General features: G+C 45.7%; 1 protein-coding gene across 1 annotated transcript in view; it reads left to right on the top strand.

Annotated features, from left to right (window-relative positions):
* The window catches only part of LOC138979589 (structural maintenance of chromosomes flexible hinge domain-containing protein 1-like), a 140,579-nt gene that overhangs the window by 8,953 nt on the left and 114,487 nt on the right, over positions 1–17,139 (top strand). Inside the window, exons 8-18 of the mRNA XM_070352299.1 lie at positions 94–257; positions 451–544; positions 3,000–3,216; positions 3,694–3,814; positions 4,671–4,730; positions 5,322–5,445; positions 7,364–7,558; positions 9,188–9,301; positions 12,527–12,633; positions 13,735–13,817; positions 14,552–14,656. Of these exons, the coding sequence (XP_070208400.1) occupies positions 94–257; positions 451–544; positions 3,000–3,216; positions 3,694–3,814; positions 4,671–4,730; positions 5,322–5,445; positions 7,364–7,558; positions 9,188–9,301; positions 12,527–12,633; positions 13,735–13,817; positions 14,552–14,656 (1,384 nt within the window). The remainder of the gene's footprint in view (positions 1–93; positions 258–450; positions 545–2,999; positions 3,217–3,693; positions 3,815–4,670; positions 4,731–5,321; positions 5,446–7,363; positions 7,559–9,187; positions 9,302–12,526; positions 12,634–13,734; positions 13,818–14,551; positions 14,657–17,139) is intronic.

Genomic DNA, 17,139 nt, shown 5'->3' with positions numbered 1-17,139 from the left:
GCATGCCCTTTTAATCAATGAAACAAAAAGATTATATAACAAACTTGGTATCTGTATGTTTAACATTTTCATCAACTGTCTCTCCTCCAACAGCCCGGAGACGCATCCCACCTCGGTGTGGAGGAAGAGGTCGCGGCACGTCTGATTGCCGAGGAGAAAGATCGCGAGTCTTTCACGGCCGTGGTGATCAACAACCTCAACCCCTCACACATCCCCTACCTCAAACAGCACTACCGCATCTGGTCACAACAGTTGTCGTAAGTGAGACTCTGTGTGTGTGTGTGTGGGTGTATGTGGGGGTGTGTGTGGTTGGAAATGGGGGGGGGGAAGGGGACACTCGCACAAAGACATACACACACAGCTGAGGAGTAAATTTATAATTTCAATACAGCTTGTGCGTTGAATGAAAGAATTGTCACTGAATATTAATCAGTTCCATTGTTGTTGCAGACATATCTACCACTTCTACCTGCACGGACCGGACGGCAATGTGGATGTGGAAGGAAAGTCGCCCAACACAGACATGGACAACATCCAAATCATGGTAACTACTGTAACCACAACCTCATAACGTTCGTGTGTAAGAACATGCATGTCATGTAATGTGTCATATGTGGAAGGAAAGTCGCCCAATACAGACATGGACAACATCCAAATCATGGTAACTACTGTAACCACAACCTCATAACGTTCGTGTGTAAAAACATGTATGTCATGTAATGTGTTATATGTGGAAGGAAAGTCGCCCAACACAGACATGGACAACATCTAAATCATGGTAACTACTGTAACCACAACCTCATAACGTTCGTGTGTAAAAACATGTATGTCATGTAATGTGTTATATGTGGAAGGAAAGTCGCCCAACACAGACATGGACAACATCTAAATCATGGTAACTACTGTAACCACAACCTCATAACGTTCGTGTGTAAAAACATGCATGTCATGTAATGTGTCATATGTGGAAGGAAAGTCGCCCAACACAGACATGGACAACATCTAAATCATGGTAACTACTGTAACCACAACCTCATAACGTTCGTGTGTAAAAACATGTATGTCATGTAATGTGTTATATGTGGAAGGAAAGTCGCCCAATACAGACATGGACAACATCCAAATCATGGTAACTACTGTAACCACAACCTCATAACGTTCGTGTGTAAGAACATGCATGTCATGTAATGTGTCATATGTGGAAGGAAAGTCGCCCAACACAGACAACATCCAAATCACGGTAACTTCTGCAAACACAACGGCATAACGTTGGTGTGTAAAAACATGCATGTAATGTAATGTGTTATAGTCCGTGTTGTTCCCAAAAACAGAGGTCAAGTTGGACCTGGATTCAAAATATATTCTTTAACATTTCCTTGCTACAAAGAAACTGTTGTGTCAGAAAATCCAAAAACAAAGAGACTGCCAACGTTCCAAAATTCAGAATCAAAAAACAAGAAAGGTAATTTGTTGGAACGTTATTGACAAAAAAGTGATTGTAACGTATTTTTGTCAATAACAACGTTCCAACAACTTCCCTTTCTTGTTTTTTGATTCTGCTGTGTCAGAAGACATCCCACAATGTCACAACTATCAGAAATTTGACCGGCCTTGGGTCAGAACAATGCGTCACATCAAAAAAGTATGTGTACATGACGGAAGACGGAGGCCTGGGAACAACACGGCATTGTACATTTTACACGGGGCTTATATCGCGCATGCAAGGAGTCCTCATATGGCCCACCCGTCTCTAGCGCCCATTCTCTACTAGAGACGCCAAGCTAAGATCACTGGCGCCCATTCTCTACTAGAGACGCCAAGCTAAGATCACTGGCGCCCATTCTCTACTAGAGACGCCAAGCTAAGATCACTGGCGCCCTTTCTCTACTGGAGACGCCAATCTAAGATCACTGGCGCCCTTTCTCTACCAGAGACGCCAAGCTAAGATCACTGGCGCCCATTCTCTACTAGAGACGCCAAGCTAAGATCACTGGGGCCATTCTCTACTAGAGACGCCAAGCTAAGATCACTGGCGCCCTTTCTCTACTGGAGACGCCAAGCTAAGATCACTGGCGCCCTTTCTCTACCAGAGACACCAAGCTAAGATCACTGGCGCCCATTCTCTACTGGAGACGCCAAGCTAAGATCACTGGCGCCCATTCTCTACTAGAGACGCCAAGCTAAGATCACTGGCGCCCTTTCTCTACTGGAGACGCCAAGCTAAGATCACTGGCGCCCATTCTCTACTAGAGACGCCAAGCTAAGATCACTGGTGCCTATTCTCTACTAGAGACGCCAAGCTAAGATCACTGGCGCCCTTTCTCTACTAGAGACGCCAAGCTAAGATCACTGGCGCCCATTCTCTACTAGAGACGCCAAGCTAATATCACTGGCGCCCTTTCTCTACTAGAGACGCCAACCTAAGATCACTGGCGACCTTTCTCTACTAGAGACGCCAACCTAAGATCACTGGCGTCCATTCTCTACTAGAGACGCCAACCTAAGATCACTGGCACCCATTCTCTACTAGAGATGCCAACCTAAGATCACTGGCGACCTTTCTCTGCCGAGATACTCTCTTGGAGGTTCCCTTGCAGGCGACATGTACGTCTTGTCTGGTCTATGGTTAAAGTCAACTGCATGGGTCGTTTAGGTGACGATCTGCACATGTCATTTCTTCGAAGCAGGCCTGAAAGTAGCGAGTATCTTACATGTAACTGGCGAGTAGAAATGTTCATGTGAGTAAAGTTGCTGAAACAAAGTGTTGGTTCAGCTAGTAAAGTTTGCTGTCTGGCTAGTAAATGTACAGAATCACAGCCTTTGGTACACCATTTTATTTTTTAACTTTCAGGGCTGCTACGTCATTTACAATATTGTTTACATCCTATTGTCTTGGTAGACCCAACCCCCTTAGTAGTCTCAGTTTCTCTCACAGCATTCTAGTTTCTCAGGGAAGCACTCACTAACAAAACCTCCATCAGAAAATCTTATCCCTGCAGGTCAAGCTGTTCACTAGAGGTCAGGCCACTCCAACACGCATCATCAACCTGCGAGCCATCGAGGAAGATATGCAGACGCTGTTTGCAAGGTCGGCAGCCAGCACCTTTGAGTTCAAGGCCATCGTGGATGGGTCGAGTGCGGTGGAGGGGTTGCTGAGGTATCACCCGTTTCTCTACGACCGAGAGACCTTCCCTTCCGACGCCTTCGATCCCAGAAGTAAGTTGGTCTTCTGTTTTCTCTTTATTTGGTGTGCATTCACAAATAACATAGCAGACATACAGTAAAGGGAGAGTGCAGGGGTCACAGCATTGCTGAAGCAACGCTTTGTCTTTTTGTCACAGATTACGATATAAACAGTCAAAAGCTATGCACAACTTTCTCACAGATGCCTTCACATACCTTTTGTGTTGCCAGCCAAACCAAACTAAATGCGGTTTGCCAGTTCGCATCTCCCGCCAAAATGTAATTAACATTTCCTGTGAACACGTTCTGGGGCTGAAGGCTGTGTGTGGTATGCCAAAATGGACCCACATACCATCTTTTACAATTTTCTTACGTAATCACACACAATGTCTTGACGTAAAGTACCCAAAATTGAAAGAATTTTCCCTAATCAGCTGAATGCTAACAAGTCAAGATCTCACTTCTGTTGTGTGGAGAGAAACCAATCAAACATCATGTTGTGTGTTGCAGTGGACCCTGAGCCAGAGGACGACCATGGCTACGCTATCAACGAGCAGCGAGCGCGAGGCAAGCGCCCCGTCTTCGAGTGCTTCTGGAACGGCCGTCTCATTCCATACACGCTCATTGAAGAGTGAGTCTTTCTTTCTTTCTTCCCACCTTTGCTTGAAATAACTGGCCAGAGACTATGCGTGACACAGCCGTCGAACGCTGACGAAGAAGAAGTTTGAATAACTGGCCAGAGACTATGCGTGACACAGCCGTCGAACGCTGACGAAGAAGAAGTTTCAATAACTGGCCAGAGACTATGCGTGACACAGCCGTCGAACGCTGACGAAGAAGAAGTTTGAATAACTGATTGCTGACGAAGAAGAAGTTTCAATAACTGGCCAGAGACTATGCGTGACACAGCCGTCGAACGCTGACGAAGAAGAAGTTTGAATAACTGATTGCTGACGAAGAAGAAGTTTCAATAACTGGCCAGAGACTATGCGTGACACAGCCGTCGAACGCTGACGAAGAAGAAGTTTGAATAACTGATTGCTGACGAAGAAGAAGTTTCAATAACTGGCCAGAGACTATGCGTGACACAGCCGTCGAACGCTGATGAAGAAGAAGTTTGAATAACTGATTGCTGACGAAGAAGAAGTTTCAATAACTGGCCAGAGACTATGCGTGACACAGCCGTCGAACGCTGACGAAGAAGAAGTTTGAATAACTGATTGCTGACAAAGAAGAAGTTTCAATAACTGGCCAGAGACTATGCGTGACACAGCCGTCGAACGCTGACGAAGAAGAAGTTTGAATAACTGATTGCTGACGAAGAAGAAGTTTCAATAACTGGCCAGAGACTATGCGTGACACAGCCGTCGAACGCTGACGAAGAAGAAGTTTGAATAACTGATTGCTGACGAAGAAGAAGTTTCAATAACTGCCTGCTAAAGAAGAAGAAGCTTCAATAACTGACTGCTTGATTTGACTTGTTTCAGCTTTGACTGGTGCCGTCTGCCCAAGAAGAACAGGAGTCTGCCGGTGGAGTGCTACAACAGGTGGGGCATGGTTTCCTCTTCTGTGTGCGCTTGCATGAAAGTGTTCATCGCTTCAATTTGACTTCCAGCATAAGTTTGGTCGGTTGGTTGCTCATCCTTGAGGATGAAAGACGCTTGTTGGTTTCAATGCTTGTTATTCTCCCAGTTGCTAGGAGATTGGTTCCGCATAAATCTCACTTTCACTATTGCCCATGTTGTTTGCATTTAGAGCACTTAATTCTTTTTGTTCATCAGATCTTAAAATAGCGCTTTTTCTCATTTTAAGATGTTCAAAGTTGCCAGGAGATTGGTTACGCATAACTCTCACTTACTCCATTGCACACGTCATATGCATTTAGAGTGCTTACTTCCCCTTGTTTATCACATCAAAAATAGCACTTGGCCTCATTAGTTGAATTTTCATCCTCATTGAAATTAGTTTTGTGTAATTGTGATGAATGAAAAACAAGAAAGGTATGTTGTTTGAACGTTTAATTATTGACAAAACAAAACGTTACGTTCACAAATTTATCGACCCTGCGGTCTTTCAAGTGCAGAGACAAACACTAATTAGACAACACTTATCTTGACAAAATGTTGGTGCACGTGCAGAATATCGGGCGTACTGTGGACCAACGACACATTCCAGGTCAGCACCAACAAGCTGACCTTCCTCGACCTTGAGATGAAGCTACGAGACAAGAACACCGCCTTCACTCGCGTTGTCAAAGGACATGTGAGTTTGACTTTCTTGACAGCATGGTTGTGTTTCAGCAGCCAGTATTATAATCTCGTTCTATTCTTACATTGCTTGTCGTCCAAAATGCTGCAAGACGTTTGTATCCAAGAGTTTGTCAAAGATGTTTTGACTACTTCAGAGTATGTTTATTATGATATGATAATAATGATGCTATGCTATGCTATGCTATGCTATGCTATGCTATGCTATGCTATGCTATGCTATGCTATGCTATGCTAACTTGGTTTTTCTGCCCCCAGAACTAGTGTCTATTTATAGGAATAATAATGCTAGGAATAATAATGATAATAAAGACGGGCACAGTGGCGGGGTGGTAAGACGTTGGCCTCTTAATCGGAAGGTCGTGAGTTCTAATCCCGGCCGCGGCCGCCTGGTGGGTTAATTACGAGTGGAGATTTTTCCGATCTCCCAGGTCAACTTTTGTGCAGACCTGCTACTGCCTTACCCCCCTTCGTGTGTACACGCAAGCACAAGACCAAGTGCGCACGGAAAAGATCCTGTAATCCATGTCAGAGTTCGGTGGGTTATAGAAACACGAAAATACCCAGTATGCTTCCCCCGAAATCGGCGTATGCTGCCTGAATGGCGGGGCAAAAACGGTCATGCACGTAAACATCCACTCATGCAAAAACATGAGTGAACGTGGGAGTTTCAGCCCATGAACGAAGAAGAAGAAGAAGAAATGATAATAAATATGAACTCTTAAATAGCGCCAACCACAGAATAATTCTGTGATTTCCACGCTTTAAGAAAAAAAGGACACAGTATAAACACATGATAAAACCTGCTATTCAGACTTGGTCGTGTGACAGACGTTTTCTTCCACACGAGATTACGTTGATTGTCTAACGAAGCCGTCAGGCTAAGTTTGACATCAGCTAATCGAGTGTGGAAGAAAACTCTGTCACACGACCAAGTCGGAATAGCATTTATGTCTCACAGCTTCAACAGAGGAGAGAACAAACACGTTTTGTGTACTCAAGCTTGACAAACCTAAACACAGGAGCAGCCATTGTGGAGAGATCTACTTTTTGACGGAAGTGACCGAACAGCTGTGAATGACGTCTCGGTATATGTGAATGACGTCACAGTCATCGTCACAGTCTGTATCTTTTGAAGCATCGCATTCTTCATGACGTCTTTCTGTGTCTGCATCCGCGAAATGTTTGTTCATTCCGGAATCTTTGTCATCTATGTTCAGAACTCTGTCCTTATAGTTTCAGACTAACAGGCCTCCTGAACGAGCCACTTTCCAAGGGCAGCTAAATTCGCCTATGGAAACAGTACTGTCGTCTGGGATGCCGTTTTCAGTATTCTGAGCGTTGAAGAATTTGTAAAGAGAAGAAACGATAACAGCAGGAGAAATAAAAGTCGTGTGTGCATTTTTTGGCTTTTGGAGGGACGATTTTGAGTTTGAATCCGTGCTTGCCATGCTCCTAAAGCGTGTAACATACAATCTTGCACACGTTTGCTTTAGTAGTGGCAAAGAAGGAAAGCGTGTGACATCATCTTTTGATCATTTTATGTGAGGCAAAATCAATGCAGTCAGGCATTGAGTTTTTAGCCAGTTGGTAGATGTTCAGCATTTTCACAGCTCTAGAGATCATTCCTGAGGTCCCCAGATTGCACTTTTTTTGCGTCCATTTTTGTCAAAACATTTCCAGATGATGCTTTTGGTCTTTGTAAAAGGGAGGGAATCTATTTTATGATCTTAGACCTGGCAGTGTTTGCATTTGGCCATTTGTGTTGCTGATGTTGTATCTTGTACCGTAGTTGTACAACCTTAGCGAATGAGAAGAAGAAGTTGTACAACCTTAGCGAATGAGAAGAAGTAGTTGTACAACCTTAGCGAATGAGAAGAAGAGGTTGTACAACCTAATGTTTTCCATCTCAGGACAAGCGCACGCTGATCGACAAAGAATTCACGTCGTGGTTGAAGGAATGCCACGAGAAGCACGACAAGCAGATCTTCTTCTCCGTCTTCAAGGGTGTCAAGTCGCGCACTGACCTCCCTCGTCAGCGACAGTTCCCCTGGTCCTTCTACGAGCAGGTCGAGTGGGACGGCAGGGTCTTCACCAAAGGACAGATGGTACGTTGGCCAAAGTGTTCTGTGCATCTTCTGACTAGAGTTTTATCAAATCCAAATCAAGAAGGGGGTCTAGGATAGGTGGTACACACACACACACTCACACACACCCAAACAGTACGGACTGCTGTCTTCTGAGATGTGCAGATCACTGGTTTCGAAACAAAATTCATCTGGAGTTTCCCTCCCGACTTGGCTTTCACTTATTCCAGTCTTTCATGGTACGATAACAAACAAAAAGTGTCTAGAGTTTCTGGTGTGTGTTCCAGTCAGGAGGTTAGAGACACCTGCTGTTGGTTGTGGTACATGAATTGTTGGGATGGTGTGTGTGACCTGTTGGTTGTGGTACATGAATTGTTGGGATGGTGTGTGTGACCTGTTGTGGTTCATGAATTGTTGGGATGGTATGAGTGACCTGTTGGTTGTGGTTCATGAATTGTTGGGATGGTGTGTGTGACCTGTTGGTTGTGGTACATGAATTGTTGGCATGGTGTGTGTGACTTGTTGGTTGTGGTACATGAATTGTTGACATGGTGTGTGTGACCTGTTGGTTGTGGTACATGAATTGTTGGGATGGTGTGTGTGACCTGTTGGTTGTGGTACATGAATTGTTGGGATGGTGTGTGTGACCTGTTGGTTGTGGTACATGAATTGTTGGGATGGTGTGTGTGACATGTTGGTTGTGGTACATGAATTGTTGGGATGGTGTGTGTGACCTGTTGGTTGTGGTACATGAATTGTTGGGATGGTGTGTGTGACCTGTTGGTTGTGGTACATGAATTGTTGGAATGGTGCGTGTGACCTGTTGGTTGTGGTACATGAATTGTTGGGATGGTGTGTGTGACCTGTTGGTTGTGGTACATGAATTGTTGGCATGGTGTGTGTGACCTGTTGGTTGTGGTACATGAATTGTTGGGATGGTGTGTGTGACATGTTGGTTGTGGTACATGAATTGTTGGCATGGTGTGTGTGACCTGTTGGTTGTGGTACATGAATTGTTGGCATGGTGTGTGTGACCTGTTGTGGTACATGAATTGTTGGGATGGTGTGTGTGACCTGTTGGTTGTGGTACATGAATTGTTGGGATGGTGTGTGTGACATGTTGGTTGTGGTACATGAATTGTTGGCATGGTGTGTGTGACCTGTTGGTTGTGGTACATGAATTGTTGGGATGGTGTGTGTGACCTGTTGGTTGTGGTACATGAATTGTTGGCATGGTGTGTGTGACCTGTTGGTTGTGGTACATGAATTGTTGGGATGGTGTGTGTGACCTGTTGGTTGTGGTACATGAATTGTTGGGATGGTGTGTGTGACCTGTTGGTTGTGGTACATGAATTGTTGGCATGGTGTGTGTGACCTGTTGGTTGTGGTACATGAATTGTTGGCATGGTGTGTGTGACCTGTTGGTTGTGGTACATGAATTGTTGGGATGGTGTGTGTGACCTGTTGGTTGTGGTACATGAATTGTTGGCATGGTGTGTGTGACCTGTTGGTTGTGGTACATGAATTGTTGGGATGGTGTGTGTGACCTGTTGTGGTACATGAATTGTTGGGATGGCGTGTGTGACCTGTTGGTTGTGGTACATGAATTGTTGGGATGGTGTGTGTGACCTGTTGGTTGTCTACCTGCAGGTCAAGATCTCCAGAGCATCAGCCCCCCTTTACGGCACCATCCAGTGCTTCATGCTCAACGGAGACTACGAAGGGGACGTCTTTTCTACAGGTGGTGAAGTGCAGATTACACAGGTAAGCCCCCCCACACCTCCTCACTCACACACACAAACACATACTGCGACCTTGTGTATTCCACTTCCAAGGTACACACCAAATTTCAGCTCAATCGACAGGTAATATTAATAATAATAATAATAATAATAAAACATTCTTTTATAGCGCTGTTCACGGCACTAGAGATCTAATTGCGGACAGAGGGACAAACAAACAGAGTGAAACCTATACATCCCCCAATATACAGGGATGTTATGAATTAGAGTTTCCAGTTCCCCGAATATACAGGGATGTTATGAATTAGAGTTTCCAGTTCCCCGAATATACAGGGATGTTATGAATTAGAGTTTCCAGTTCCCCGAATATACAGGGATGATATGAATTAGAGTTTCCAGTTCCCCGAATATACAGGGATGATATGAATTAGAGTTTCCAGTTCCCCGAATATACAGGGATGTTATGAATTAGAGTTTCCAGTTCCCCGAATATACAGGGATGATATGAATTAGAGTTTCCAGTTCCCCGAATATACAGGGATGATATGAATTAGAGTTTCCAGTTCCCCGAATATACAGGGATGTTATGAATTAGAGTTTCCAGTTCACCGAATATACAGGGATGTTATGAATTAGAGTTTCCAGTTCCCCGAATATACAGGGATGTTATGAATTAGAGTTTCCAATTCCCGGATGTACCCTATTTTTTTCCTCCAAACTCTAGACTTTTTATAACATAATAAAATCATAACTTTCCACACACACACGCACAATATCCGGAGTGGCACAATGGTTAAAGTGCTTGCCTCTCACGCTGGAGGTCATGGGTGGAGACCCCACTGCCAATACAAATACCCAATTTTTTCTGAGTGCTCTCCAGTCCACCCAGCTGGAAATGGTTACCTGATCCTACTGAGGGTCAGGGAAGACAATGGCAGAGAGCTAGAGGGAGAGGAGTGGGCACCGCCCTCATTAACCTGGCCTCAGAGGGAGAGGAGTGGGCACCGCCCTCATTAACCTGGCCTCAGAGGGAGAGGAGTGGGCACCGCCCTCATTAACCTGGCCCCAGAGGGAGAGGAGTGGGCACCGCCCTCATTAACCTGGCCCCAGAGGGAGAGGAGTGGGCACCGCCCTCATTAACCTGGCCCCAGAGGGAGAGGTGTGGGCACCGCCCTCATTAACCTGGCCCCAGAGGGAGAGGAGTGGGCACCGCCCTCATTAACCTGGCCCCAGAGGGAGAGGAGTGGGCATCGCCCTCATTAACCTGGCTCCAGAGGGAGAGGTGTGGGCACCGCCCTCATTAACCTGGCCCCAGAGGGAGAGGTGTGGGCACCGCCCTCATTAACCTGGCCCCAGAGGGAGAGGAGTGGGCACCGCCCTCATTAACCTGGCCCCAGAGGGAGAGGAGTGGGCATCGCCCTCATTAACCTGGCCCCAGAGGGAGAGGTGTGGGCCTTCATTAACCTGGCCCCAGAGGGACAGGAGTGGGCACCGCCCTCATTAACCTGGCCCCAGAGGGAGAGGTGTGGGCACCGCCCTCATTAACCTGGCCCCAGAGGGAGAGGTGTGGGCACCGCCCTCATTAACCTGGCCCCAGAGGGAGAGGTGTGGGCACCACCCTCATTAACCTGGCCCCAGAGGGAGAGGTGTGGGCACCGCCCTTATTAACCTGGCCCCAGAGGGAGAGGAGTGGGCACCGCCCTCATTAACCTGGCCCCAGAGGGAGAGGAGTGGGCACCGCCCTCATTAACTTGGCCCCAGAGGGAGAGGAGTGGGCACCGCCCTCATTAACCTGGCTCCAGAGGGAGAGGAGTGGGCACAGCCCTCATTAACCTGGCCCCAGAGGGAGAGGAGTGGGCACCGCCCTCATTAACTTGGCCCCAGAGGGAGAGGAGTGGGCACCGCCCTCATTAACCTGGCCCCAGAGGGAGAGGAGTGGGCACAGCCCTCATTAACCTGGCCCCAGAGGGAGGGGTGTGGGCACCGCCCTCATTAACCTGGCCCCAGAGGGAGAGGAGTGGGCACCGTCCTCATTAACCTGGCCCCAGAGGGAGAGGTGTGGGCACCGCCCTCATTAACCTGGCCCCAGAGGGAGAGGTGTGGGCACCGCCCTCATTAACCTGGCCCCAGAGGAGAGGTGTGGGCACCGCCCTCATTAACCTGGCCCCAGAGGGAGAGGTGTGGGCACCGCCCTCATTAACCTGGCCCCAGAGGGAGAGGAGTGGGCACCGCCCTCATTAACCTGGCCCCAGAGGGAGAGGTGTGGGCACCGCCCTCATTAACCTGGCCCCAGAGGGAGAGGAGTGGGCACCGTCCTCATTAACCTGGCCCCAGAGGGAGAGGTGTGGGCACAGCCCTCATTAACCTGGCCCCAGAGGGAGAGGAGTGGGCACCGTCCTCATTAACCTGGCCCCAGAGGGAGAGGAGTGGGCACCGCCCTCATTAACCTGGCTCCAGAGGGAGAGGTGTGGGCACCGCCCTCATTAACCTGGCCCCAGAGGGAGAGGAGTGGGCACCGCCCTCATTAACCTGGCCCCAGAGGGAGAGGAGTGGGCACCGCCCTCATTAACCTGGCCCCAGAGGGAGAGGAGTGGGCACCGCCCTCATTAACCTGGCCCCAGAGGGAGAGGGGTGGGCACCGCCCTCATTAACCTGGCCCCAGAGGGAGAGGAGTGGGCACCGTCCTCATTAACCTGGCCCCAGAGGGAGAGGAGTGGGCACCGCCCTCATTAACCTGGCTCCAGAGGGAGAGGTGTGGGCACCGCCCTCATTAACCTGGCCCCAGAGGGAGAGGAGTGGGCACCGCCCTCATTAACCTGGCCCCAGAGGGAGAGGAGTGGGCACCGCCCTCATTAACCTGGCCCCAGAGGGAGAGGTGTGGGCACCGCCCTCATTAACCTGCCCCCAGAGGGAGAGGAGTGGGCACCGCCCTCATTAACCTGGCCCCAGAGGGAGGGGTGTGGGCACCGCCCTCATTAACCTGGCCCCAGAGGGAGAGGAGTGGGCACCGCCCTCATTAACCTGGCCCCAGAGGGAGAGGTGTGGGCACCGCCCTCATTAACCTGGCCCCAGAGGGAGAGGTGTGGGCACCGCCCTCATTAACCTGGCCCCAGAGGGAGAGGAGTGGGCACCGCCCTCATTAACCTGGCCCCAGAGTAGTTGAGATCTCTATCATCCCACTACCCTACCACCAACATTTGTTACAGGACTACCTTTCTCTTACCTTTTACCTTTGAACGTTGGGCAGGAGCCGGTGCTGCTGTATGATGAGAAGAAAGTGGTGCCTCTCTCCAAGCTGGACCGCACAGCATCCCAGACTACCATCAAGTACTACATCGAGGAGGAGATGGCAAAGTGAGTTGTGGCTGTGTAGCATATCTTTAACACCATCAAGTACTACATCCAGGAGGAGATGGCAAAGTGAGTTGTGGCTGTGTAGCATATCTTTAACACCATCAAGTACTACATCGAGGAGGAGATGGCAAAGTAAGTTGTGGCTGTGTAGCATATCTTTAACACCATCAAGTACTACATCGAGGAGGAGATGGCAAAGTGAGTTGTCTAGTATATGTTTACCAGGCGGGTTCCTCTGTTTTCTATAAAGATTAACTCATTCGAGGCGCAGCTAAATTTCCCCTGTGTTCCCTGCCAACGCGCGATTTAGAGCCATTTTGAAAAAAATATTAAAAATCAACAACACAAGATAACCTTACATACCTTATGTTTTTGCAAAGTTTGAAACTTACTCTTTTAGAAAATATATGAAACATTTGAAAGTACATACCTTTTGTTGTCTTCATATCCACGCAAAATATCCAATTTGAAGCAAAACAAAAAAACTTTCTACGTCATGGGTTCATCATACACAATGTCATGATCGACACTTGCATTGCCCGAATCATCACCCAAATGATCGTCCATTGGCACAAAATCGTCACCAGAATCTAAAATATCATCTCCACTATCATCATCACTGAGGTCAAGATCAGAACCGTACTGAATAACACGTTCTAGCACTCTTTTCAAGTTACTACGTCTCAGCAGAACGATCCGCCATCTTGGAAAAGTCAAAACACGTGGGTCGCACACCGTCAACAAAATTTTTATTAATCCCAACAATTTAAGGGAAGGAACTGTTTACAGTGAATGGTACCACTGTAGACAGATAGAAGTTCATTGCAGGGGTTGTTTCCCTTGGTCAGCAGGACCGTTTACACCGTTAAAAATTCGTGATATCCGTCGGAACTCAAGTGCCGGCACGCAGCCAACGCTAAACACAGATGTCGGAATTCCAGTTCCGACGCGCCTCGAATGAGTTAAGTTTTGAAATCCAAGAAAGTTCAATTATTTTCCAGTGAAAGTAGCTAACATTCTCTCAGTCACAATGACACTATATTTATACAGAGTTACTTCTGGGACCAATAAATGAGACTTTATGTTTGAATGTGTTGCCAGGTTACCCAGCCACCTGGTGGTCACATGGCCCAATGGGATGGAAGTCGTGCACAACGAGAAACGTCCCGCTGGAAAGACCATTGGTGAGATTGAGGCTTGAAAGCTGGATGAACAAATAATAATCATAATGTCTTCTTAGTGTTTAAAGAGCATGAACAAAAACAAAAACAGTACTGACTGTTTTGGATACAAATTTGATTGTTCTTTTTAATGACATGCAGAGATTGTTCAGTGTCAGCTGTTTGGATTTTATTTTAGTCAATTTTAACATGGGAATCTTGCTTTTGTGAATTTGATTTTTGGGGGTGTCTGTGTTGCAGGTTTCACTGTATCGACACTATGTCATGTCATGTAAATCAGCCTGTTTGCTGAATGGTAGGGGAATAAACGGCCTTTTTCAGTCATATAACTGGTCTTATGATAAACGGCCTCATCACAAAGACCTGCACTCGAACACAACTGCCTAGTTCTTTATGACGGTATAGGTGTCATGAGGTGTTGCACAGGTGGCCCCGGTAGCTCAGTTGGTAGAGCACTGGACTTGTGAACCTGAGGTCGCAGGTTCAAATCTGGACCGGGACGTGCAGACTCTGAGACGGTATCCATGTCCCACCCCCGTGTCACCACTGTGGCACGTAAAAGACCTCGGTCATTCTGCCATAAGTGCAGGTGGCTGATTACACCTAAACAGGCAGACACCTGGGTAGCGCCACTCTGTTGCTGCTAGCTTTCCACTGGGAGGAAGCCACCTGAATTTCCCAGCGATGGGCCGATAAAGTTAGTAAAATGAAGAAGGTTTGTTGTGTGCATGTGACAGGTGACATCAAAGTGGAAATCTCCAACAGGAAGGGGGAACTCATCTCCAAGCTGCCCGGAGCCGCCGCCAAGAAACTGCTCATAGAACTCAAGGTCATCTGGCATTGTGAGTGTCAGGCTTTCACCAGGGGGAGGGGGGGGGGGGGGGGGGGTGTAGATAAGGCGTATGAGAAAGAGAGAGAGAGAGTGTGTGTGTGTGTGTGTTGGGGAGAGGTTGGTCGGGGAGTGTAGAATAAAGTGTGTGAGAGAAAGAGTGAATCTTTCTGTCTCTCTGAGTCTTTCTGTCTTCATCGTCATGGTGTGTATGCATGTATGTGGGTGCGTCTCAGAATCTCGTCCTCTGTTTGTGACATTATCACCAAAAGTAAAATCTTCCCAGAAAACGTTGATAATACTATTTACACACTTCTCAGGGTGTACCTTTTCAGTTTAAACAAGAAAAAATATAACATTGCCTTTAGTTTGCCATATATTGAGCATTATTTGGACCATGTGTGCAAAATCACCCGTGTAACATGGAAACAATAAAAGACAAAAAAACTGCATTTATAAGGCTGAAAACGACTTTTATTCAGTTATTATTGTTGAATCACAAGCCATTATAGAGTTCAATATGAAATGACTCCATGCAAACAACAAAATAATGTTTTTTTCAAAGTTCCATGCATTTGTCAAAATTTCAATACAAAAATGAAAATTAATTAATGATATCCTGATCAGAACATGTTGATACATGGCATTCATTCAGTCTTATTGACATTTAACCTTCACAATAGCATATATACAAAGATTTGTTGCTCTAAGACAAAATGTTAGAAAATTATCCCAAAAGAATGCAAAAATGGTCACCGATGTAACATGGAAACATCACTTTTGTAACAAAGAAACGGTTATGCTTTTTCCCACAAACTTTACTAAATGAAGCTGATTTTGCAACCAGATTCTTCTTAGGTAAAATGCCAAACACTAAAACAGGAACAGAAAGAAAAAAAGCTGGACAAAATCAAGCAAACTTTGCCCCAAAAAAGAGAAACATTAATGAAAAGTTCATCACCGACGTAACTCGGAAACGAACAACCAGACATGTATTATAAGGTTTGACATGAAGAATGCAAATGTTCAAAAGTGGTTCATTCCATTGTGAAGACAATAAACCAAAGGCATTGGTTACATATAGAACAGTTGCCACTTGCAGTTAATTAATAATTTATTTTAAAAGAAATAATGCCCCCTGGCATTGAAGGTGGGGTCACGAATCATGGTTGCATCAGATGTAGGGACTAAGGAAATATCATCGATCCCTGGAAAGCAATAGTAGTTCCCCTTCGGTTTCCTTCGAAGGAACGTTACCACCAGTTCATCAGGTCGAATCTCTTGCACCTGAAACATGCAAGTACCTGCGATTTCAACTAAAGATTGATGCAATATGTGTACTAGTTTCACTAACATGAATTTGTTTAATGTCTATCAAGATTTTGATGCATCCACATTCACTGGCTAAAAACAAAATAAAGTAATTATTTTGTTCAGACTTACCATTCCATTGAACATACAACTTTTACAATTAAAGAAAACATTGACACTTACCGTTCCTTTAAATGGATTTCGGAAATTTAATTTTGATCATAATTTTTTATATTTTTAATTTTCAGAGCTTGTTTTTAATCCAAATATAACATATTTATATGTTTTTGGAATCAGGAAATGATGTGAAATAAGATGAACGTAAATGTGGATCGTTTTATATAAAAAAAAAAAATTATTACAATTTTCAGATTTTTAATGGCCAAAGTCATTAATTAATTTTTAAGCCACCAAGCTGAAATGCAATACCGAAGTCCGGCCTTCGTCGAAGATTGCTTTAACACAAATTTCAATCAATTTAATTGAAAAATGAGGGTGTGACAGTGCCGCCTCAACTTTTACAAAAAGCCGGATATGACGTCATCAAAAGTATTTGTCGAAAAAAAAGAAAAAAACGTCTGGGGATATCATACCCAGGAACTCTCATGTCAAATTTCATAAAGATCGGTCAAGTAGTTTAGTCTGAATCGCTCTACACACACACACGCACAGACAAACAGACACATACACACACATACACCACGACCCTCGTTTCGATTCCCCCTCTATGTTAAAACATTTAGTCAAGTTTTGACTACGTGAAATCGAAAGAAAAATTATTATTAACAAATGTTTAGCCTAATTTTTCACTTCATAGAATATCATAGCAGCAAAAACTCACCTTTTCTTAAGAACCTTGGGTGTTGATCACTGTCGTAACAAAATCACAGACTTCGGAAACATTCTCGAAATCTTTCTTCGCTGCTGGAACCTGAACTATTTCTCTCTGTAACTGCGCATGCGTAGTCACCCGCACCTCTAAGTCACTACGCGCAAAATAGTTCTAATCTTTCTTCAAAACTCTGAACATTATTTGCAAAACCGTTCACCATCGTAACGGAATTTTGAAGAAGCATGTCATATTGCGCAACTTTCAACTTAGTTTGCAGATGCAATTTTGAGAAAATAATACTTAAATAACATTTAACTTAGCGAGTTTCTATGCCCTTTCATGTCAAGATCGTG

The sequence above is a fragment of the Littorina saxatilis genome, linkage group LG11, assembly GCF_037325665.1.
Source record: "Littorina saxatilis isolate snail1 linkage group LG11, US_GU_Lsax_2.0, whole genome shotgun sequence".
Lineage (NCBI taxonomy): Eukaryota > Metazoa > Mollusca > Gastropoda > Littorinimorpha > Littorinidae > Littorina > Littorina saxatilis.
This window is presented reverse-complemented; position numbering and strand designations above follow the sequence as displayed.